General features: G+C 31.8%; 1 protein-coding gene and 1 pseudogene across 1 annotated transcript; one reads left to right on the top strand and one right to left on the bottom strand.

Annotated features, from left to right (window-relative positions):
• The first annotated feature begins 3565 nt into the window (after positions 1 to 3565).
• LOC124538758 lies at positions 3566 to 19622 on the top strand. Its single transcript, XM_047115940.1, has 12 exons — positions 3566 to 3675; positions 13234 to 13551; positions 13692 to 14036; positions 14224 to 14490; positions 14771 to 15028; positions 15123 to 15303; positions 15642 to 15820; positions 16103 to 16240; positions 16820 to 16990; positions 17642 to 17752; positions 18023 to 18232; positions 19046 to 19622. Exons 1-12 carry the CDS (start codon positions 3627 to 3629, stop codon positions 19240 to 19242), a joined length of 2424 nt encoding a protein of 807 aa, XP_046971896.1. The 5' UTR covers positions 3566 to 3626; the 3' UTR covers positions 19243 to 19622.
• LOC124538759 lies at positions 11360 to 13227 on the bottom strand (annotated as a pseudogene).
• Positions 19623 to 26393: the final 6771 nt, after the last annotated feature.

Raw genomic sequence — 26393 nt, 5'->3', positions numbered from 1 at the left:
AATAAATACGATTCTGGTTACCTAATTTTGATAACTTAAAATGAAATACATAAATAAAAGATAACATACATAGACGGCTTAGTGATGTTGTGTTTTGTTTTATTCTTCAATAAAGTTTTTTAAATATTATTTATTGACTTGAATTGAAACTTGATTGATTTATGTTTTTCTTATATTTGTTTTTTACTATTAAGTGTAATTATAATTGTTTGTTTCCCAAAAAATAAATAAATAAAATAAATAAATTATCATAAGACACTAGAATACATACTTTTAATAGTTTAATTATAACGTTACGTGCTGCGTTGCGTGTAGGGTCAACAAACTTTTAAGCCGGATAAGCCAGTCATAGTAAAACTATCGATTACTTGAATTACAAAGAACATTTTGTTTCTGCCTTTATAATAATTTGAAAAGAATCAAATAGTTCGTTATTTCCTTGATTTAACGATTATGAAATAACCTAAGTCATCATTATTTCGGAAATATACTACTAAACAAAATAATAAATATGTTAGTAATAATGAATATAATCTATAATATTCGTTCTTTTTTAATTTCTGTAAAAATTCAAGAATCTGCTAAAAATACCATCACAATATTTTTTTTAGATACATTTTTAGTTTACTTTTGGGTACATATTTTAGTTTAATAATTTAAACTAAGCATTTTATCTGATATATTATGATATCGAGTATTAATAAACTAATAAGATTATTTCAATCAATTCGATATAAAAAATAATCCTATTAGTTGCTGCTTGGTGTTATATGCGAGTAGGTGGTACCTACCCACAAGGTATCGCACAAAATCCTACCACCAAATCTTAGGCAGTGTACCGTAAAACTATGAAAATAACTAATAATCGTTCTGTCCACTTCGATATCAGGCAATTACCTAACTTTTCATATAGTATCATAAACCGGGGTCGTAAAGCTAAATATACCTCTTATAGATAACAATAGTGCCTCGCTCTATACACGTATTTGTTATAGATTTAGTTATTTTAACACCAAGTATATTATTAATAGTAAATTAATAGTGCTTTTAATAATGTAAGGGTATTGTATTAATTTTTGAATATACAACAACTCAAAGCCTTATTTGGCTAAACACTCAAACCGAACCTAAAATCGATCCCTGTGGAACGCCTATTCTTGCAGTTGATCCTTATTATTTCACATCATTTGTAGGTTTTCATTGATTTCCATCAAAAAAATAAAATTTCAAACGCTATCAATATCAAATTAATGCCAACTTTTTTGGGTATACATAATTTAACAAATATCATAATCACATTCGAAGGCTTCGGACAAATCACAGAAGGCATACATTCTGATATTATAGTTCTATAGTTACTCAAAATAACCATACTAATTTTAATTAAATTGAAGTTTACCACAGTTATTTGTTAATAATACTAGCTGGGGCAATTTCATTTATTATGTTGATAAGAAATATTCCACATCTTTTTTATTTAGGTGTTTAAAAGTAGCTTGAAGGCTATTTATATTGTAGTAGCTAATTAGGAGCAATGGGAAGATATTAGTTGAAGTCGAGCAAGATAATATAATAATAATTATAAAAGTAACAGCCTGTAAATTTCCCACTGCTGAACTAAGGCCTCTTCTTCCTTTGAGGAGTGGGTCAAGAGCATAATATCTAACCACGCTACTCCAATGCGGATTGGTGCATTCACAGTTGGCAGAATTTCCTTGAAACTAGACACATGCAGGTTTTCTCAGTTTTTATCGGCATATTATATAACTGCTATCAACATTTTGAGAACAACTAAGTATATGTTTTAATTATCCTTAATATTAATCGATCTGGAATTCCCTAAAAAATTAAATGTATTTTATTTAACAGTACATCGATTAAATTTTAAGTTTATTTGGTTTTTGCTACATACCTACTTTGAAAACACAAAAATAACATTATTCTATTTATTTGTATTTAATATACTCGTAGTTAATAAGTATATAAACATATATAGCAAGTCGGTTAAACAAGAATATCAATAAGGAAGCTATAAGTAAGTCTTTAACCTTTTTTAATATACATATATTTTTCAATAAGATAATTTGGTACCTAACAATGGAGACAGAATATTGACAGTTAAACTCTTTAACGATTTCTAATTGGTTATTGTGTTTGCTCTTTTGGTTTGACCATGACAGACGCTTGTTTAAATAGTTTTTTTTTACTCAATTAATAGTTTACAGCATGTTATATCCCAACTGGGAGTTCTAGACAGGTTTTATTGTTCGTATTTTAAACTTTAATTTATATCAATTTTTAATACTATGATTCCATGATTTTAGTTGAAAATAGGTTTTAAAAAAAATACGTAATATTAGAGATAAAGATTAAACTATATTTTAATTTAACAGTTGAAGACTTTCTGAATGTGATTTGATATGCTTATTCTATACACTAAACGAAATTAAATAAATGACTTGTTTAAACATATATCATATTATCTTCTCTATTTTTTTTTTTTAAAAAACTTTTAATTAGTAGCTTGTCTATGTAGTTGATCAAACTTTATAATTATTCCATGCAATGAGCAGAAGCATCTACTGTAGAAAATATTAACAAACAACGAATACGGATGCATAAATATAATCAAATTAAAGCCACATTATAATAGTTGGAGAAGTATTGACAATTGTAGAATCTTATTTACAACTACTTATGCCACATCGTTTGCGTTCTAATTAAAAAAAAAAAACGTTATTGTTGTTGCCTCAGATTCTCCTTATTAGATCAGCTTTCTGGCAGTGAAAGTCCCGTTAAAATCGGTCCAGCTGCTCCAGAGATTAGCCGGAACAAACAGACAGCCAGACAGAGCGACAAAAATTTTATGTTATTTTTAGTATAAACACCGTGTCTATATACACATGCATTTAGTAAAAAAACATTTATTTTATTATTACAAACAGACACTCCAATTTTATGATAGGCATAGATTTTAAAAGTAGCTTTATATAATGTTCGGAATTGAAAATTGAACTACAGTTAATTGTGTGACGAAAATAATCTCATACAAGGAAAATAGTAATAATATGACATTCCGTAAAATTAATATTGGTTATACAATATTAATTTTACTTGGTAGCTTAAAGATGTAAAGAAATATAAATCACAATATAATCGATTAAATCAGACGTACCTAAGTTATAACACTAAGCAAATATTCGAACAGTATTTCCAGTACTAGTCCTGATAAATCGTCGCTATCTCAGAGATGAATGACTTCTAGATAAATAATACATATTTACTTGAGATTTAATTGATACGAAGTTTATTTTTATATCATAAAACTGTGTTATGCCAATAAAGTAAGTGTTTAAAATGTCATAATTGAATGTTGACATGTAACACAGCCTTCATTAAAAACAATTCCCGCGCAGGCTTCTATATCCAAATGTAGATATCACCATTCTAGCATGCAATCAACAATTCCATACATCACGTAGGTGATTAGATAAGAGAATTTAGACCAGATATTGGAGATCGGTTATTGATTAATTACAAGGATATAAGGGTTCATAGCGTAAGCGTCGCGAGGTTATTTATCCGTTAGTTCTGCGCGTGCGCAGTTCCGTGTGAGAAGCGACAACATGCGGTCGCATAACTTGAGGATCGCGGTGTTCACCATTTTACTGACAGGTGTGTTTCAATGTTTCCTATATTGTGATTTGTAAAACACGCCACAAACAACATCCTTACAATCGTAGTTACACGCTTCGTTTATTTCAAGCTATATTGTCTGCACAAGGCTCTATGTTGTATATTCAACAATGCTTTGTAACGAAGAAAGGCTTTTGCACATTTTGTGTAAATTAATTTCAAAACCAGTTAAGTGTTTGTAATTATCAACGTGTCCGTTTGTTGCCCTTGAAAACGTGAATAAATAAATTACGAATGAAACCTCAACGTGTGACTGAAGCTATTGTTTTATCGCAAATATTTTATTATGGTTTCACGTGAGTTGTGAGTAAACTTAATACGTCACTAACCTGAATTAAATAAACAGTATATTGTACTTCATAACAATATATTCTATTTCTACTGGTAAGGTCTGTTCAAATAAGTATTCCATTTTTAAAATTTTTGAATTGAACCTACGAATTCATTATCTGACTCGCATACCATTGGACTATTAAGAAGTAATCATTAAAAATTTATCGATATATTTTTAACTAAATTTTAAAAAATCTTAAGCAACGCATTCTCTACAAATCGTTGACGAAAGATCACGGAAAATCATCTTTATTTATTTTATTTTTAGAAATCATATGATATGAGTCAACTCATTGCAACGAAAAAGTTTATTTTAAACATAAAAATAATATTTGATTGCTGATAAGAAAATTGTATAGTATACTAGTAAATATTAGCAGTCTTTAGGTGGTAGCTTCATTTAATATAGTTGTTAAATGACGATTCAAAAGTGCTCGTAAAAGCCTACTTGAATAAAGTATGTTTTGATTTTTGGTTTATACGACTCGCTAAATTAAGTATTCCAAACGTGATTTGTGCATTAAAAATATTTAATTAAATTATATGTTGAAAGGACTTTTGTGGGACATAGTAATAATCATAGTATGCACCTGGCTGTATAGGTAGTATTTTCAAGTATACACATATATGTTGCCTATATAGTCAGTAAAACATATTAATTAAATATATTCATGAGAACCAATCACTGTAAAAATCATGACCGCGTGTAATCGTGTCAAGAATGCCAGCAGCATTTCCTTGTGAAAAGCATTTCCAATTTTCTGGGTGGGAAATGAACTAGCTCTCTTACAAGCAATAGGTATATTAATTCTTTTACGGCACAATACAATACTTTTACATACATGAAATTAGACAAAATATAGCCATATCTTCTCTCTCATCTGTTTGCAAACCGATTTTTTACATATTTTTAACGAATTCAAAAAAAGAATCTCATCCATATTGCAGCCAATCAATTAATCATTACGATAAACAAAAATTTTAGAAATTCGTTTTTGGTGGATCGATTTGGTATATGTTTGTTTATCGCATAAAAATACGGATAATTTTTTTATAATACGGTTGGAAAAGAAAAATGTTATTTTATTTGATTGGTAACAAAATATAGGTTTATAAATTTAAAAAAAAACTTGAAATGAGAATAGTAAAAGAGTTGACGCTTAGTTTTTAGAAATTAAAAAAAAAATCAATTAAAAGTAAATCAAAAACAGCTTAACAAAGTAAGCGATAACCTAATATGAGTATGCAATATTCCTACAAGTATTTATTATGTTCTACATATTTTACAGTACTTTGTTCATTATAATCTCACCTATAAACGTAATCAAATATATATTAGTTATCTGTACATTATTTATAGAAGTAGCTATAAAGATTTATCTGATTAACTCAAGGCGTTTACGTAGTCATTAGCTCACAAATAAAAATATATTTACAATAAAAAGTTTAACATTGTAAGATCCTCGATTGGAGTAAAATTTGTTATAAATGTTTATTTTATATAGAGTTTTCTTATATTAAGAGATCTTACATACAAGAGACAATAGGAGTAGAGTTAAAATGTGTATTTTTTTAAATTAAGTTACAAATTTTTTAACCAACTCTCAGTTCTTGCTTTAAAAACCTTTTTTATTTAAAAAAAATAAACAACGAAAATGTTTAACGGTCTGTAACGGTTGCCTCTGTGTTTAATCAAAACTCATTCTAAATCATTTAAATTGAATGATTCAACAGAAACATGTTAATCACTTTGATGATAAGTAATTTGCTCGGCTACACAAGTCTGCCTTTAATGCTGCATTACACGAACATGATACTTTTTATTAATTTCATAATACAGACTGTTCTCTTATTTTCGGCATGTTAGGTTCTCGTAATGCGCGACGTAAATCAAAACGACGTAAGTCGAGACATATAAGATTGATTTGGTTATTCTTCTTGCCCTGACATTGACCTCGTGACAAGTCAGGTCTTTGTGCAAGCCCATCTGGGTAGGTACCACCCACTCATCAGTTATTCTACCACCAAATAACAGTACTCAGTATTGTTGTGTTCCGGTTTAAAGGGTGAGTGAGTAACATGACATGTTCCCAAGGTTGGTGGCACATTGATGATGAAAGGAATAGTTAATATGTCTTATAGCGTCATTGTCTATGGGTGATGGTGACCACTTTCCATCAGGTGGCCCATATGCTCGTCCGGCAACCTATACCATAAAAAAAGTCAATTTTTCTATGCCGGAAATATAAACAGTTGAAGTGTGTTTGAGGAATAGTGTCAAAACATTGTTCGACGTCACGTGAAACAACCTAAGTCGAGGATTACCTGTACCTACATTTATTTTTTCTACGTATGCAATCTTTTTCCGTGACAGAAAAAAGTAATGATCTCTAATGTCAGTTTTCTGTAAGTAAATTAAGAATGAATTTGTTAAAACAAGCACATTGATTAATCTAGTCAGTAGAACTAAAAGCTATTAAACTAAGAATGGAAGGGAATAATGAATAAAAGCTTTTATTTATTTCTTGTAGAACAGTGCGAAAGTAGTCAAATCCCTTAGATGTCTTTAATATTAAAAAAATACCTTTGAATGAATGCCTAGTTTATAATTTTGAAATTTTTCACACATTTAAAAAACACACTGTAAACTTGTAAAACGCTCGCTTTGTCATTTTTTGATTTTGTCATTATGAAGAATACAAATTTTCAAAAAATAAAAAAAAATGAAGTGACAAATGACAGTACGAAATAATAAAGCTACCCTTTATTATTTCGTACTGTCATTTGTCACTTCATTTTTTTTAATTTTTTTTTTTCATTTTTTGAAAATTTCTAAATACGAAAAAAATTAAAAAGAGGCCGATTATGAATCGATTCTCTAAACGTGCGAACAATGCCTTTAAGTTAAAAGGACTACTCAGTTATTTGTATCTTCGAATGAAGCGACGAATATATAATAAAATCGTAGAACATTTCCATAAACTCGTTAATTTACCAATAAACCTCAAACAAAATATCGAAATTAAAGTAAAGATTTATATCAAGATCATGATTCATTAATAAATGCTGATTATTCACTATAACTTGCTATATTTTATTTTGCAATACAAATCTAATCTCATCGAAATTTTTAACTTGTATATCTGCGTATGTCATCACAATGAGAGCGATTCTAAATAACTTCGAATTTTACATGGCCCAGTGGTTAGAACACGTGCATCTTAGCCGATGATTGCGGGTTCAAACCCAGGCAAACACTACTATATATATATATATATATATGTACTTAATTTGTGTTTATAATTCATCTCGTCCTCGGCGTTGAAGGAAAACATCGTCAGAAAACCTGCATGTGTCTAATTTCATCGAAATTCTGCCACATGTGCATTTCACCAACCGCATTGGAACATCGTGGTGGAATATGTTCCAAACCCTCTCCTTAATGGAAGAGGAGGAATTATCCCAGCAGTGGGAAATTTACAGGCTGCTACTTGCTACTTACATGCTGCTACAAGTTGTATCATGTATAGCCGCTAGTTGTTTGGCAACTTAGTTAGTATGGATGATAAGATATAATAGAATGATTAGCTTTCAATTTATAATATTTATCACTTAATAAAGGTTAAAACATTTGATGGATAGTTACGATCGAGCTAATATATCATCGTCTTTTAGTAAATGAAAGTAAAAAAACGTAAATTTTTCATGACCATTATACATAGCACTAAAGTTAAAAATCGCTCTTCTGATAAATTACATATTTTGTCATACAATTTAATACGCGGTACGTGTAACATAAACTCACACGTCACATTTTCAACTCCGAATACTATGTTCAAAAATTAATAAAACACTAAATGTTAACGAAACATAACATGAAATAAATTTGAGAAGCTACAAGTGACAATAAGGAAGAAAATATAAGATTAAATTTATCTACTGATATTTTTGATGATAAAAGTTAAAAAGAAGCAGAAGCTAGAACGTAGTTGAGGTACTTAAGAATATTATTTAAGGTAATATGGAATTCTATGATTTCAAATTTTCTTAAATGGTCACTATAATTGTTCCAAACATGATTGATAGAACGTGATGCAAATCATCACGTTCCATTAGTGATATGTGTCGTGACCCAGACCAGTCTATTTGGCTAGACTGAGTGTTTGACCTTGAGATTGGTGACAGGTCTTATAATAGTATAAAAGTATAAACACAAACACAATTGCAATCTCTATTTCCTGGATTCACTCCCATAATATAAAGAGTGCAGGTCCGTCTTCCAATCTCCCACGTGCAAGAAAAAGACAGAAAAAAACTGTCTTTTTCTGGTTATTAATTTATTGAGGTATTAACAGAGCAACATAGTACCAGATGATGACTAAGTTTCATAACAAAAATAACAAAATTGTAGAAGCTACAATAAAGGCTGATTAAAAATATACAACTAGGCTGTACGCTAATACACCTTTGGCACCGTAAATCGTTTATTTTTTACTACTACGCGGAGTAAATACACAAATCCTTGTGAACGTATTTATCTTGATATATGACATGATAATATTTACAAAAACTCGCATCAATGTTTATTATCAGATCAGGATACATAATATACCTATACGTCATTGTTCGACAATATCAAAACATTTTTTTTATTGACAGCATTTGACCTTGATGACCTTCAAAATGTTTATCTAAGCGTAAAGACTGATCGTAATAATTTTTATCCTTTTTAATTCTAAAATGCGAAACGATCCCCAAAAGGAAATTGACTATCGATTACTTAAATCATAATGTGATAAGAGCTTTTTGTAATTGATTAAACATTCAGTACAAATAGATAGTATGCTATGATAGTTTATATGTCTAGAAATACAGTCAAAGCTAACTAGTAGGTAATAGTTGGCCACTTGATGGCAAAAATAAAGGCGAACACTTAATTGAATAAATAAAATTTTAACAAAAAGAAAAACCGACTTCAAACAAAACACTATTTTAAAACAAATGAATATGCACGAAAAAGTAATAAAAATAATTGCGTATTCAACATATTTTTTAGAGTCTTCCTAAGTTAAATGAAATGAAAAATATTAGACTACTTAAAAGTCGATTAACGATTATATCATGTAGTTATAATTATTGTTATATTTGGAGCCGGTGTCAGCCACGGTGCCCTTGCCCCAACAATCAAAAGAAAGAAGCGATACGAACCCCTTGATTGATCCAGTATATTATTGTGTAAAAGATAATTTGTAAAAAACATATTTGTTAAAGTATTCTCGTATTGTTTTTTGATAGATATACTGTAGGGTTTTATTGGCTGACACCGACTCCAAATATAACAATAATTATAACTACATGATATAATCGTTAATCGACTTTTAAGTAGTCTAATATTTTTCATTTCATTTAACTTAGGAAGACTCTAAAAAATATGTTGAATACGTAATTATTTTTATTACTTTTTCGTGCATATTCATTTGTTTTAAAATAGTGTTTTGTTTGAAGTCGGTTTTTCTTTTTGTTAAAATTTTATTTATTTTTTGATTTTAAGTGAAGCTGATGTTGACTAACTAATTTTTTTTAATATGGATAGATTAAGCGTTCCGTTTATATGAGTCAGAAACTACTTCGAAAACAATTTCAAAGGAAACTTGCGAATAAAGCAAAAATAGACTTTCGAAAATGCGGATTTAATACGTCATGCGGCGTAAACTACAAGGATCCCTCGAAAGAGCTGTAATCGAACTCAGCAAAAAAACTTTGAAAAAGACCAACTATATTTCGGACATCATATGACATCACATCACATACACAAAATTTGATTAAAGATAGTAAGAAATTCTGCCCCATATCGCACCCTAACTGCGAGCCGTATAGGAGTTCCATCACTACATAGTATAAAACAAAGTCGCTTTCTCTGTCCCTATATCTTTAAATCTACCCAACGGATTTTGATGCGGTTTTTTTTAAAAGATAGTGTGATTCAAGGGGAAGGTTTGTGTATATAATACATGAACAATATAGTAAAGAAACACTGATAATTTTAGAAGTTTGCGATGTGATGTCGTATATAAACAACTTCTGTAGTATATTTAGTATCAGTATTGCACCCGTGCGAAGCCGAGGTGGGTAGCTAGTTGATTATAATATTCGATTATGATAATTACATAAACATAACCACATTACAGAAGGTGACTCAAATATCCAAATAACCTATAAATAAAAGATTCGACCGAGTATCGCTAACGTGCTCCTCAGAATTGTTCCGTTCCCTTCCGTTCCGTTACTTTGTCATGGATCCTGTGCTCAGAACCTTACCAAACTTTCACCAAATTACCCTTGAAGTATATATTTTATAATAAAAAAAGAATGATCAAAATTGGTTTACGTGATTTTCAGTTATTCACCTATTTGTCGCGCATATACATAATGCAAATTTAAGACTTATGTCGTTTTCACATGGATACCATCATCGGAAAAAAAAATAAAAAAAATAGGACCCCACGGGAAGCACTACCTTTCAAACAAAAAAAAATTATCAAAATCGGTCCACCCAGTGAAAAGTTATGAGGTAACAAACATAAAAAAAAAAAAAAAAATACAGACGAATTGATAACCTCGTCCTTTTGGAAGTCGGTTGAAAAATAATATTATTGGAAATGAAAACAAAGAAACAATAGAACCTTGATGATTATGTTGACTGGAAATAAGTATATCCACGTATTAGTTGCTTCTATAGGTAATTTATATCATAAAGTAATTCTTATACTTTTTTTATTGCAATTTAAAGTTAACGGCCATGAGCTTCACAAGATGGCTGCCGATTTGATGTTCTGTCAGAGTGACATTGACAGCAAAGAGTATGCAATTGCTTTCTAAAACTGTCAAACACGTTAAACTAAATTAAAACAACAAACATAACTCATTTATTTTCACTGTTCGTTAAATTCTTACTGTTTTAAAAATATAATCAACTTATGATTTAATTATAAAACTTAATCAAATTAATAAAAACATTGCATACCAATTATAAGTAAGATATATTAGGAATTTAAAATATTCGGATTTTTTTTATGACGTATTTTATAATAAAGTTTATCTATATTAATGATTGCTATCAGCTCGCTTCGATTTTGCATGGATACATAAACGTCGGTACTGTTTATATGCCTTTTACAGTGACACAATAAATATAAGTGGTCCTTCCTTTCACCATATCAAACACACTCTTTAACCAACTTCAGAAAGAGATAGAGATTATCATTTAGATTAATTGCTTTTGTTATTTTTTCCCTCAATATTACGTTTTAGATTTGGAAAATTCCTTCTTCTTGTGCCTCTCCACTATTGGAGGTTGGCCGTCAGCTCAGCGAATTTTTCGCGGTCTCGCGCCAAGCGAAATAGTTCTTCCACGCTGGCGATCTTCGTTCATTCGCGGATGTTGCGCAACCAGGACTTTTTTCTTCTTCCAGCGCGTCGTTTGCCCTCTACTTTGCCCATCATTATAATTTGGAGCAGTTGGTATCGCTCGTGTCTCAAGACGTGGCCCAAATACTCGGCTTTTCTCTTCTTGACGGTTTGCAGTAGCTTCCGGCTACTGGCGACGCGCTGGAGTACTCTCACATTTGAAACTTTCTGCGTCCAGCTAATACGGAGCATTCTGCGGTAACACCACATCTCAAAAGCTTCTAGACGTTTCTGGGTGTCAGCTCGCAGAGTACATGCTTCACTACCGTATAACACTACTGGCCAGACATAGCAGTGGAGTATTCTTCGTCTGAGCTTTAAAGATAGTTTACGGCTGCACAAAACCTTCTCCAACCTTTTAAAGGTTGCTCGTGCAATTTCAATCCCGGTCTGAATTTCTTGCCCACAGTCCCATTCTTCATTTACCCAAGCACCGAGGTATTTGTACATACGCACCCGCTCTAGGTATTTACCTTCCACCTGATTTTTTTTTTTGTTAGCATGAGGAAAACTTTGTTTTGATGGAAGTTAAATTTGAAATAGATTTTGTCAATGTCCGACAGTCCGCCATATAACTAAACTACAGAGGTTGTAGTTAACTTATTTTTAACAAATAGGACATTATTATTGTATTGTACAGTACAATACAAATATAGTAATATAGCATATAGCAATATAGCCTTTAATAAATTAGCCAGCTAAATGTTCCAACAGTGATGTCCTTTCAGCTTTAGCAGAAGATTAGTCCAAACGTTAGGGCAGCAGCTAAATATAACCTACATCTCAAAAAACATAAAAATTATTACAAACAGCCTTCGTTTAACTCTAAATTATTATTATGTGAAATTTTCCAATACTAAACATATAATGTATTTCTCTATAATGTTATTATTATGATTCTCGAATGCCTTAAATGGTAATACATAGGCGACGGTAACTTAAGCTAAATATAATACTTATGTATCGAGTATTTATATTGCGAAACCAACATTATTATCTATAGAAATAATGTTAAATATTCGTGATATTGCATTCTAAACGTAATAACACGTTTTAATTTTTATTTATTTAATTGAATGAAGTTTTTTTTTTATTCAACTATTATTGTGTTATATGTTTTATTGGGTGATATTTTTGATGCAGTATTTAATGTAAACCTTTCCGAAGTACTCTTAGAAACATCAAGAATCGTTTATGTTTAATTCAAGATGTTAAATTCTTGTTAGTCATGAATAATTTACAACGTTAAATTTGCACATTTTAATCGACTTCGTTTGCGCAGTTCTTTTAGTTATTATTTATGATTATAGATATTCTAGGCTTTATTTATTTGAATTGGAATTTTCCATCAGAACTTTTTTATCTTTCATTTCCATAAAAACATCTTTTTTATCTATTACTCTGTTCTTACTTTAGTCTAGACTATTTTAAGTCGTTGCACTATTCAAATATCAAAAATAAGTGTAATATTACCAGACTAAATCCCTTTTCCCTAGTCTGGTATATCTCCCATTGTATACTTATCTATAATTGTAAGATACGATCTATTCACACAAACTTCTAATGAAATATATAATAATTTCATTTACTTTATTAGTTCATCGTTCGTTATAATAACATATAACAATTTTTAATAAAGAACAGCATATTTTCGTACTTACTATCGATTGCCCCATTCATATAAATAAATATAAAAACTGGTTGTTTTTAGTATTACACAAAACAAAATAATTCCAGGTTATACATACGGACAAAATCCGCCAACATTGCTGACCCTTGAAGAAGGTGCAACTTTACGTACTGTTGTACTGACATTTACTAATGATGTAGAAAAATGTTATCTCGAAACTCCAAGCGGCTTAAAAGTGGAATTTAAACCAAATAACGAGGCAAATGATAAATATGAATTATTGCCAGACACAGACGTTACCCGGTGTCACGCTAATGTGAACAATATCGATATGAATGATAGCGGCTTATGGACGCTCAGTTCTGAACTATCAACTGGATCCATATTATCACAGTCTTACAATGTAACTGTGGCTAAAACAACAGGTTAGATTACAAATTTAAAATATATTCATTAATTAACATTTTAAAGTGTAGTACAATTAAAAATCTATAGATATCTAAAATTTTAGAAATTACAGAGAGGTGAATATAATAAAATTAAACAAAACACGTTAAAATTCTAGACAATACTGCAGTTGATGATGATGATAGCGATGCTCCAATTGTAGAAGAATTAGAAGGGCAGTACTTTGATACTAAAATAGGTGCAAATCATACAGTTTTCATCAGAGATTATGCGTTTGTGACCAGTGAGAGATGTGTCCTAATGTCACCTTCGGATAAACTGTACCGTTTAGAACAAGAAATCCCAGAAGGCATCGAAGTTATCAATCGACCAGACGCTACTTGTGCCATAAGAGTTACTATTAATTCCGAAGATGTTGTTGGTAATTGGGCGCTGTATGCTGAAGGCTCGAGATTTTCCGATAATGTTATAAGAAGATTACCATTTACAATCCATGTCGAAGGTATTATTGGTTATAAGTTTATTAATCCTTAATAATTGAAAGTGTACGCGTATCTAGTCACGTCTAATTGATAAAATCTATGTCCTGATAATGATGATAAAAAATGAATTAAGCATTTATTTAAATATGTTAAGCAACAAATCAAGACATCAGCTATATGCTACAGATATTATTTTTAATATTACAGAATTCGTTGAGGCCTCTGTTAGTGAAATTATTGTAGTTGAAGGCAATGATTTCTACGCTCGATTGAAGAATTCTATACCTAATTATGATACTTGCAGACTTCTGGGACCTGATGGAAATGAATATAATGACTTTGAAAAAGATAGTCGATTCGTTGAAAACTGTGGTTTTATTGTTAGACACCTTCAAACCACACAGAGTGGAACATGGTATATCGTTTATGGAAATAAAATAGTTTATAGGGCCCCCATTAGCGTGGCAGTAAATGGTAATATATATATATTTTTTTAAATAATTTAAAATTATCTTATTTATTTGATAAAAAGTTCAATATCTAAAGCATTTTATTTAATTTTTTATACATATATAAAGAAGTGAAACCATTGTCATTGCACGAATCAATGTTGGTTATGTTATGCACTAATGCTTCGCTATCTTCCACAGATGTGAGTCATTTGCAAGCTTTTAAGTTTTATATAAGTTAAGATTTTTACATTTTTTTATAATAATATATGATAGAGTTAATTTTAAGGCATTTTCGATTTCAGTTGCTACGGTTGGAGGAGAAACAAATTTTGTATGGAGCAAAGATCGACCAGTTTCGGTATTTGTTGGACCCGAAGATGCAGTATATTGTTCGTTAACTGGCCCAGATGGCTCGACATATTATGATGGATTCGGTAGATGTAAGGTTGATATCGATAGGGCATCGAAGGCACATCAAGGTCTTTGGAAGCTGACTATCGGTTTACCTGGTCAAGTCCTTACTAGAAACTCAGAGATCTTCGTTATGGTTGTCGAAGCTGGTTAGAATACTTATGATATCGCTTATTTTATGTAATGCGTCGTTGATATTTCAGATTTAGAATTTCTCTGGATATAAATTTTTTTAATTTCTAGATCCTAAGCCGTTGGTATTGACCCAAGTGACAGCCAATAAGCCCAACGTTACACTGTCTTGTAATGTCACAAGTCCCTATCCAGTTCGTTCCTGTAAATTCCGTGATCCATCTGGTCGCGTGCTGTTAGCTAACGAAGGTGTTGGTGAAAGTAGATATACCTTCCATGGAGCTGGTTCCAGGTAAAATTTTCATTAATACTTTTTTACAAGTTACGAAACAACGTTTTTTTTGCATTTTTTATACAACTAGTTGTCACCCGCGGCTTCGCGCGTATTTTAGGGGTTGATTGGCATGTGTTAGGCAAAAAACTAGCCCATGTCCTTTCTTGGATCTCATGTTTGTTTCGTACCAATTTTCATTACATTCGGTGCAGTGGTTTGGTAGTGAAAGAACGACAGACGGATGGACAGAGTTACTTCCAAATTTACAATAAAGTTATAACAGAATTTCATATTTCTTTTCGAATACCAATTTTTCAAAGCCTCGAAACTCCAAAGAATTGTATTTCTCATTTCAGCTATACCTCTGACCTCCACACACATGATTGTGGCATCATGATCACAGATCCTCTCACCAGAGACTTGGGTCTTTGGCGTTGTGCTGTAGAAACTGAAGAGGAGACCTATTACGGATTTTTGGGTGTATTTTGTCCCTGGGCCATGAGAGATCCTGAAGTAGCAGCAGCAGTTATTACCGGTGCGTATAAGAAATTGTTTGTGGTAATTAGAATAAATAAGATGATATAATCGGCACATTTTATACATTATGAGAACGCTATAATTATTCTTTACATAGTTATGTGCGTCGATGCTTTTTAGATTTTGTTTTTATTTTAAGGTTAAATCTAGTTTCATTATATATATGATATGATGATGTTGATATATAAATAAATAAATATATATATTTTGAAATTGTAATTATTTTATCATGAAAAATAAAAATATACTCTTATTTATTTTCCAATCCTGTAATTTTCAGACCCTACTTTAACAGCGGACAGACCTGTGGTTAACAATGTGGTAGGTGACAGTGTCACCCTGACATGCTCAGTCCAGTCCGCCATTCGCTACTGTTACTTCCGAGCTCAAAACGGCACCGTGTTCAACGTTGGACCTAGTAAGGCACACCATAATACTAATTCAGTACATAAACCTTAAAGACAAAGCCAAAATAGCACAAACCTCTGCAAAAAGTTCTTATTTTTATAGACTTAATTTATGTTAATTTTTATTCACATTTTAAATAAAAAATACTTACGGTAGAAAGTAATTTGCACTGTAAGGGTGCAGTTGTAAAATGCATTGTGAGCACATATATAGTTGTCGCTTTAGAAATAATTAAACCGTTTAAAATGCATTAAAATGTCGCTGGAAATGATCATTTTATGATCCTGTCCTGCATTTACTTTTGATTATCACTGATTGTTATGAATAACATATAGAGTACAATAATAGTATACTAAAGTACATAAGTGAAGTAATCAAATTAGAACAAGAAAAACACAATAGTAACTTATTTTATGCTCTTCCAGTAAAAAGAAGTGTCACCAATTATTTTATCATAACAATTATATACAATGTACAAACGGTGCAATTTTTGTATTCATATAAACACAAAGTATGTATATTTTATATACTCTATATACTATACAATAAGTTCATACACATTTATGAGTTAAATATTAATAATTTCCAGCCGATTCGCATGACCAAGCTACATACGTTGGAGCCGGGTTCGATGCTGGAGAGTGTGGCATCAGGTTCCCAAGCCTTTCCGTCTCTGACACCGGTAACTGGAGCTGCCACGTTGGTCTCCAAAATGTTCATGCAGCAGAACAGCGTGCTCGAATTGAAGTTTATGTACACGGTAAACAACAATTCATAAATAATTATACATTATAAAATGTAACTATATGATTCGTATAACATGTAATTGAATTATGTAATTAAGCGAATAAACACAAAACCTAATTGGTGATGTTTTCACGTAAGTAAAATTGTTTACTATTTCCTTATGACAGGCGCGTTTTAATGGCTAACTTATTCACTTTATTACAGCTTCACTTAATTGTTAAATGACGATTCAAAAATGCTTCTAAAAGCCTACTCGAATAAAGTTTACTTTGATTTGATTTGATTTGAGACTGCAGATTCCTCAAAACTGAGTTCGGACCCTAAGAAAAAGGTAGCCGGTACCGGCACTGTTGTTTATCTTATCTTGTATGAATATTTTAAATTGACAGTGTATACGTTCCTCTATCTGGAAAGCATGTAAAACTTTGTCTTACATCTGAACTCCAACATGCGTCGCCGTTCTAAATATTATTAGTATGGAGTAAAGAGTGCACTCATGATTATCGCGTATAATTAAGCACTATAATTTCTCTTACTATGTTGACTAATCTCAGGTATGGTCACCGACACCGAAATTGTTTAGGAAGACATCATCGTTATCACATTTACCGCCTTTCTTTTATGTGACTTTTTCAAAATCTAAATTGTGGTATTTTATTTGCAGACGCGATGACGGCTAACCAGAAAATTGATGGTAACCTTTTGATAGTGGAAGCACAGGTCTACAACGGAAGAATACTCGATTACTGCCGATTTGTGCGTATCGACGGCTTAGGTAATTACAATAAAATGGACACATTATTTTATAAATTGTATTTCCATTTTCAAAAATAGAATCACATTAGACATTAGGGAAAAAAAATGGCGGCGTTATAAAAGAAACCCAAAAAACCACAACACTACTGCGCTAGTTTTAAAATGTTTTAACAACCACCTGCTCAATTATAGATCATGTTTGGCGTATAAGACTTTTTGCTATGGACTAATATCTACGACATCTTTGTGATACAGAATTTGCTTAAAACATTTATATCTTATTCTTCAGGTTTCACGACAAATACTATACCCGAAAGATACACCGACTTATCCATTCCCAAGGTGGGTCATTGTGGTATTGCTATAAAGGAACCAACAATCCTAGAAAACCATCCTTGGACTGTAGTTGCCAGGATACGCGGTCAGGATGTTGAATTGTCTAGAGTAACACCCATTACTCTTGCCAGTCCCAGTCCCCCTCCAGTGGGTGGCGTTACCTGTAAGTTTTTTTTTTTTTAACATATGATAATACATTCTCATAGATGTAGACACGATATACGTTTATCATTAAACATAAAGTAAAGTAAAGTAACAGTCTGTAAATTACCCACTGCTGGGTATAAAGCCTCCTCTTCCATTAAGGAAAGGTTTTGGAACATATTCCACCAATGCGGGTTGGTGGAATACACATGTGGCAGAATTTCGGAGAAATTAGACACATGCAGGTTTCCTCACGATGTTTTCCTTCACCGCCGAGCACGAGATGAATTATAAACACAAATTAAGCACATATATATAGCGGTGCTTGAATAGGTTTGAACCCGAAATCATCGATTAAGATGCACGCGTTCTAACCACTGGGCCATCTCGGCTCATTAAACATAAATTAGCGTCTAACCTTTTTATAGTTGTCTTATTCAAACTATTGGAATTTGTTTTTTTATTTTAACAAATTCATGGCTTTTGCACAACAAAAACCTGTAAATTTCCCACTGCTGAGTTAATGCCTCCACTCCTTTTGAGGAGAAGGTTTGGAACATATTCCACCACGCTGTTCCATTGCGGGTTGGTGGAATACACTAGTGACAAAATTTCTATGAAATTAGACACATGCAGGGACACGATGTTTTCCTTCACCGCCGAACACGAGATTAATTATAAACACAAATTAAGCACATGAATATTCAGTAGTGCCTGCCTGGGGTTGAATCCGCAATCTTCGGTTAAGATACTCGCGTTCTAACCACTGGGCCATCTCGGCTCACATCGGCACCTTTTACATAATCTATAACAAATATATTATGTCTTCCAGATTACCGTTTGCCAGTCGCATGGATCGTAGTTATGGCGGTCGGCTTGGTAATGGTGGTGGTGGCGTCTTTACTTGGACCGAAAAATAACAGGCATTGGGCATATGCAAGGGCGAGTACCATCAGAAACAGTTTCATGAGGAAGACCGTGGAACAGCAGCGCAGCCAAACAACTAAGGTCACCGCCACAGCCGCTTAGTGTCGTCATATGATTCCTCTAAATTAAACTTTATTCAAATACGAGACATGAATAAAAAAATAAAAAACAAAAGAGCATCTACAACATCGAAAATTTTCCTCCACTTATTTCCTTATCATTCAGATTTCAAATTAAGAACGATTTTTAGTGTATCTAACAACTCTTTTTAAAACTCACACCTTTCTCAATGTTGTCTTGTTTGACGTTTAAACTTATGACATAGTTGTAGTAATTAATAAAATTATGCATAGTACTTCACGTGGCAACATATAGCTCATTAATTCTATATAAATAAATTTTATAATTGTTATTAGATATTTTTTAAATTGTTAATCATTATAAATTTATACACAATTCATAATAAAAAAAGTTAAAACCTTTTGGGTCATTTTATTTGAAATAAACTTACAAAAATGAAACGCACTTTTATGGAGTACCTTTACGTACATCAGAATTACTGTAAAGGTTTCAAATCGGCTATAAAATAATGAATATGCATTATTTTGATATAGCGGATAAGCAGTACGGATTCCAGCCTCACAAAAGTACTACTCAGCTGTTGTCGGCTTTTACTAATAGCATTTATAAGCACCTGGATGAAAAAAGACACGTGTTGGCCACCTTCATCGACTATAGCAGGGCCTTTGACATTCTATCTCATGGTAAGCTTATAGAGAACCTTGATGACAACGGTATTAGAGGACCATTGTTGGGTTGGTGCAGGGACTATCTTAACGGTTACAATACGGTTACGGTACGGTTAAAATAGGGGAAGCCTTGAGCACCTACATTGACACTTCAGTAGGCACAGCACAAGGATCTGTGATAGGACCATTGCATTATATTAGGTATGTCAATAGTCTCGTAAATGTCATCAAGCAATGCGAAATATACCAATATGCAGACGACACTTGTTTGATCGCAGCCGGGAAAAACATCAATGACGCTGTACGTATATTGCAGGAGGAATTCGACATTCTAATGAGATGGTCTCATGATAAGAGGCTTGTTATTAATGCGTGCAGGACTAAATTAATGTATATTAGTACTAGCCAAAATAGGAGCAATGTTATACCTAGAATAATAGTACATAACCACGAATGCCTACACAAAAGATACAGACCGGCAATAATGGACCCATGTACTTGTAATGAACTAGAGCTGGTAAAAACGCAGACCTATTTAGGACTTGTAATAGTAATTTAATTGGAAACATCACATCGAAGTCACATGTGACAAACTTCGAGGTCTGTTGTCGAGGTTTGCTATGGTTAAACGTAAAATCTCATATAGAATTCTTATTTACTTATATCGCTCATTGGTGGAGTCTGTCATCTCATATGGACTGTCTAGCTTTGGAAGAACATACAAATCACACTTAGATAAAATTTACTCACTTCAGTTGCGTATACTAAAAACTATAGTACCAGATAATATTAAAAGAAAACACAAAGATACAAACTATCATACCCTTTTTAACCGACTTCAAAAAAAGGAGGAGGTTCTCAATTCGTCGGGGCCTTTTTTTTTTTTTTTTTTTTTTATTTTTTATGTATGTTACCGAATTACTCGAAGATGGCTGGGCCGATTTTCACAATTCTTTTTTTGTTTGAAAGGGCATGTTTTACAGGTGGTCCCATTGTCAGGAGATCAGGATCTGATGATGGGATCCTGGAGAAATCGAGGGAACTCCTCAAATTTTATAGGCACACCTATAGTGATTTTGGTTTTATTCAAAGTGCCTTGGTCATATGCTCACGAAAAGTGACATTTGATGAAGTGGAACTGATGATGAAGACCACAACTGGTAATCAGAACCTATTAGTAAGTAACTATTTTACGGGTTTAGTTCTATTTCTTTAAGATAGTCGTCAAGCAATTGATGTTAGTAAACATGCCTATGATGAAGTCTAGCTGATGGTGGACTACAAGGAGAACTCCTCAATTATTAACGGCATTGCATCGGGAAAAATGGTATTGTCTAATTGGCGATGAGCAGTTAACATTAGGCTATTGTAGCTTAGGTAACGCTTAATTTGAGTTGCAGTCCACATCGTATTGAAACGGCGTTGAGTTATGTTTAGAGTCGAAAGCCAAATAATGGGATTCTTTATGAACAACTATTATATATAAGAATAAGAATGTTTACCAATTGTAATTATAAATAACAAAACAACACTGAAAAGCAGTAAATAAATTTTTATAAATAAAAAAAAACCGCCTTCAAAAATGAACTAAAAAGAAAAAAATAATCAGTTACATCCATATCCAATTTACGATTTTTTAATCACCTTTTGAAGTCGGTGCCAACAAAGTAAATAAATTCCTATATTGAAATCATTTAATTTGTATCGATAGTAAGGTTTGTCTAATGGTGTCATCTATACAATAAATAGATTTCGTTTTTGTATGTATGTATTATGTACCTATATTAGCAATGATGGCACCGACTTTGAGAGGTGATTAAAAAATCGTAAATTGGATATGGATGTAACTGATTATTTTTTTCTTTTTAGTTCATTTTTGAAGGCGGTTTTTTTTTATTTATAAAAATTTATTAATCACTGTAAAATCATGCCTATCCACAAAAAAGTGGAATATACGTTACTAAAAGAAGATTTTTTTAATGTATTGTTTTCGTCTTGCGTCATAATGATTGGATGATGAGAGTGTTTGTCGCTTCTAATTTATCTGTTTTGTATAATTTTCTTTTGCCTACCCTATTTTTGTTCTCTTTCTTGTTTTATTTTTTTTAATGATATTTCTTTATATACAAAAAATACGGTGACTGTGGTACACGGTAAAGTTTATAAAACTTATGCTGTACTATAATAATTTGTTGCTATTTTGTATCATGCTAAACGAATAAATAAAAAAAAAATCTACAGAATCCATGTAAATAAATAATAATAAATATGAGACAACATCACATACATTACTGTGATCCCAATGTAAGTAGCTATGATATGGCACTTGTGTTATCAGAAGTAACGACGGTACTACAAATACAAAGACCCAAGACAATATAGAAAACTAAAGATAATCGACATTGACTCGGCCTGGAATCGAACCTAGGACCTCGGAGTGGCGTAAGCATGAAAATCGGTGTACACCACTCAACCACGGAGGTCGTCGGAGTTGTTTAGTTGTGATAATATTACTGCTATACTTTGATAAGTCATCACATATAATTCGTGGAAATGCTTTTGCAAAATGACTCAGTACTGATAAATCCCTATAATCATCAACAAGATCTTTATCGCCATTTTTAAATACAGATGTAACATTAGCAAAATTCTGAGCTAATGAAAATATTCCGGTTGTGTCAGAGATTAGTTTTATTGGTAACGATGGTGGTATAATTAATTGTCATCGCTGTATGCATTTCTTTTTCCGAAACGGTGGTAAAATTTAATTTAACCATCAATAACTAAGTATCATGCTTCTATATTGAATAAATTTATTTGAGCTTAAGTTGAATTTGAGTTATAATACTTTATTATTATTTACAACACAATTAATGCTGAAAAAAAAATTATTATAACGGAACGAATGCCAAATAATTTCAATGGATTTTTTTGAGATTAATAACGAGACTACAACTAAATCACTGAAATTAATTTAATGAATGTCTAAATTATACTCTTAATTTTGCTTATAAGCGTTTGTAAGCACCGTTGATCCAATCGCATTTTCGTGCGTAATATTAGCTACAATTGTTTTAATATTCATTAAATAAGGAACACCATTATTTTAGATGTAGTAAGAAACACGCAGCATTTTTTAGAAGCTTAAACATATTTTTCAAAAAAAGGGTTTCTTAATAAGATTTTTAGTTTATGTTATTTTAAATGTTATAACCTCCTTGTATAGTTCCCTGTAGTTTTAAAACACAGTATACTTTTGTAGTAAATTATAAAAATGTCGTTCTAAATAAAATGTCGTGAAAAGACCGTCGACGTTCCAAACATTATCTCCCTTATTTATTTTTTCAGGAACTGCTTGCTATCATAGAGTCGAGATGGCCCAGTGGTTAGAACGCGTGCATCTTAACCGATGATTGCGGGTTCACACCCAGGCAAGCACCGCTGATTCATGTGCTTAATTTGTCTTTATAATTCATCTCGTGCTCAGCGGTGAAGGAAAATATCGTGAGGAAACCTGCATGTGACAGATTTCATAGAAATTCAGCCACATGTGTATTCCACCAACCCGCATTGGAACAGCGTGGTAGAATATGTTCCAAACCTTCTCCTCAAAGGGAGAGGAGGCGTTTAGCCCAGCCGTGGGAAATTACAGGCTGTTGTTGTTGTTATTGTTGCTATCATTGCAATATTCGCAGTTCAACGATATTACTAAAAATTTCGATACAATGTTTATATACAATTGTTCTATGTAAAAAGTTGCAGGATAGCTATTAACCCGTTGGGTTACTTCGCCCGCACTGACCTTTCTCACACAAGTGATAAGCTTAAAAGTAGAGGTAAATAGGAATGTAAGTAATAAAATATATTCAATTAATAATAATAATTTGGTCTTTTATTTTAACTCTCTCGACCCGATTCTTATAATCATCCAGGCACTCTTTATAATGGTGTAAACTGAAATTTATTTATAATTTAGAATGATAGAAATTTCTACATTTTACACTAACACTCGTCTGTTTGAATAAATTTACATTGTATAGTTTTGATAATCCAAGATTAATCGTGAGACTTCCATAATAATTCAATTGATTGAAGAAGTCACTGTCTTTTTATAAGTATCTAGAAATACTGTAAAAGGGAGAATCTTTAAAATATATCGAGATGGTATTAAATCCTTCCGGACTGAATTATAATAATTTCCATTGGTTATTTTTATATGGTAGTATTTAAAATATTTTTTAATTATTCCAAAATATATACAGGGTTTTTATTGGTAATTCGACGTATTTCCGTTAGGTGGTGATAGGGGTGACTATTTGCAATAATTTTAACCCCCATATGCATCATGCAAAGCTTAACCATTTTTGAGTTATCACGTTTTTTAGATTTTTATAAATTTGACTAATTTAAAAATGCAACAACAAATATTTATTTAAAAAAAAGTATCAATTTAAATTATCTTCTGAATTATAAAAACGATTAGCATGAATACTGCATATTTTCAATATTTAGACAATAATTGTCGTAAATATTTTGAAATATATATATATTTGATAAGATATGACGTTTTCCGTCTTCCGCGTATTTTTTGAAAAAAACCTAGGCTATATTAATTTTATTTTAAATTTGTTTGTTGTAACATTATTTTTGTCTGCGAATTCGTGCGCATTTGAATTTAACAAACAAATATTGTTGTAGCTTAATTACTCCTTATTACATCAGCTATATGCCTATGAAGTCTTGTCAAAATTGTAACAGCCGTTCCAGAGATTAGCCAGGCAAACAAACAGACAAAAATTGAAATAAATTTTGGTATATGTACCGTGTACACATACATATCATTATTATTAGTAAAAAGCGTTTATTTTTAAATTACAAATAAACTCGAATCTCGACATTATATATTTCAATTATATTACTAAGGCAATTTTTTTTTATTTAATATAGGTATATAGAATAATTCATTTTATTTCTACATTCATGAATTATATTGAAGCTATTCCATGCCATTTTCATGAGGAAAGGTTAGAAAAAATATGAGTCATGATTCCGAATATATAATAATATACTAAAAAAAATATTCACTCCACTAAATCCACAAAAGATTATGAAAATGAATCTTTTTACTAAACTGTAACCCGCGGCTTTGCTCGCGTAGAATATATTTACAAATTAATTTAAAATATTACATTGATGATTGGTACACAAAGAGTTCCAGTTTGATTCCAAAAAAAAATAGCCTATGTTCTTTCTCGGGATCTAAGCTATTTGTATATGAAATTTTATTTAAATCGGTCCAGTAATTTTGGCGCGAAAGCGAGACAAACAGACATAGTTACTTTCCCATTTATACTATTAATATGGAATCCATTCGCATAGATGTAAGTCATTTTAATATTATAAAGATTATTTACCCTGTTCCTTGGCCAGTTCGATTTATTTACCTAAAACACCTCATAGAAGTAAATCACTGCGACGATTATAATAAAGTAATGGAAATTATCTACGATACGATAACACTGTCTATAAATATGATGTACATAGATATAAAGAAGCTAAAACCAGATTGAAAAGATTAGCCAATCTTTCCGATCAATCTTTTACTTTACTTAGAAACCATCATCAACTGGAAAGGATTAGTTAATAATAAGAGGAAAAAGCAAAAGAAATATGCCCCTTTCTGAAAATACCTTCATGGAAAGACATCTCACAAGATTTTCATGTAAAGACACTATTTCGAATGCGACTCAATCTCGCAGGCGCTCGCTGTTGGTGTAGTTCATGATTACTTATTTCTTTCAAATATAAGGGGTTTTCCAATAGAGACTTGACAATTTTGAATTTAGTTTGTAAACGCCTTTTAACTTAACATCAAACCATGACAGCCAGTTTATTCAGTAGACATAACTTTTTGACCATGGTGAAGTAAACAAACGACCTACGTCTGACAAATCATAAAAAATTACTATAGAAATTCGGAATCGGTGGTCGTCCTCGTTTCAACAGGAAAGCGCCACATGCCACACAGCACACGTTACCATCGATTTATTGAAGAACAAGTTTGATGAGCGTGTTATCTCAAGAAATGGACCAGTCGACTGGCCGCCTCGTTCGTGCGATTTAACGCCTCTAGATTTTTTCTTTGGGGCTACATCAAGTCATTGGTCTACGCTAATAAACCTATAGAAGCCTATAGGTTTATTAGCGTAGACCAATGACTTGACTTGACTTGGAAGAGCTCAAGGCCAACATTGAACGCGAAATAGTAGCCATTTCGGCCGAAACGTGTGACCAAGTCATTGAAAGTTGGGTCCAACGGATCAATCACTGTAAACGCGCCCGCGGTGGCCGTATGAGCGAAGTCGAGATCCATTCATAAATGTTTTAATGAATGTTTATTGAATGTACTTCAACCTGAAGCTGTTTTTTAAATATCTTAAACGGTTTTCATTTTATTTTGAAAAAAAGTTGTAAATTCCTTATTGGAAAACCCTTTATAAGGAT

The sequence above is a fragment of the Vanessa cardui genome, chromosome 21 (genome assembly GCF_905220365.1).
Source record: "Vanessa cardui chromosome 21, ilVanCard2.1, whole genome shotgun sequence".
Lineage (NCBI taxonomy): Eukaryota > Metazoa > Arthropoda > Insecta > Lepidoptera > Nymphalidae > Vanessa > Vanessa cardui.
The sequence above is the reverse complement of the archived record's forward strand: the minus strand, read 5'-3'. Positions and strand labels throughout refer to the sequence as shown.

Bases quoted from the DNA above. Each gene is read 5' to 3' on its own strand.
- LOC124538758 (XM_047115940.1), top strand. From the start codon at position 3,627: ATGCGGTCGCATAACTTGAGGATCGCGGTGTTCACCATTTTACTGACA. The intron at 3,676-13,233 runs GTGTGTTTCAAT...AAATAATTCCAG, and splicing joins GTTCACCATTTTACTGACAG to GTTATACATACGGACAAAAT. The intron at 18,233-19,045 runs GTAAGTTTTTTT...TATGTCTTCCAG, and splicing joins TCCAGTGGGTGGCGTTACCT to ATTACCGTTTGCCAGTCGCA.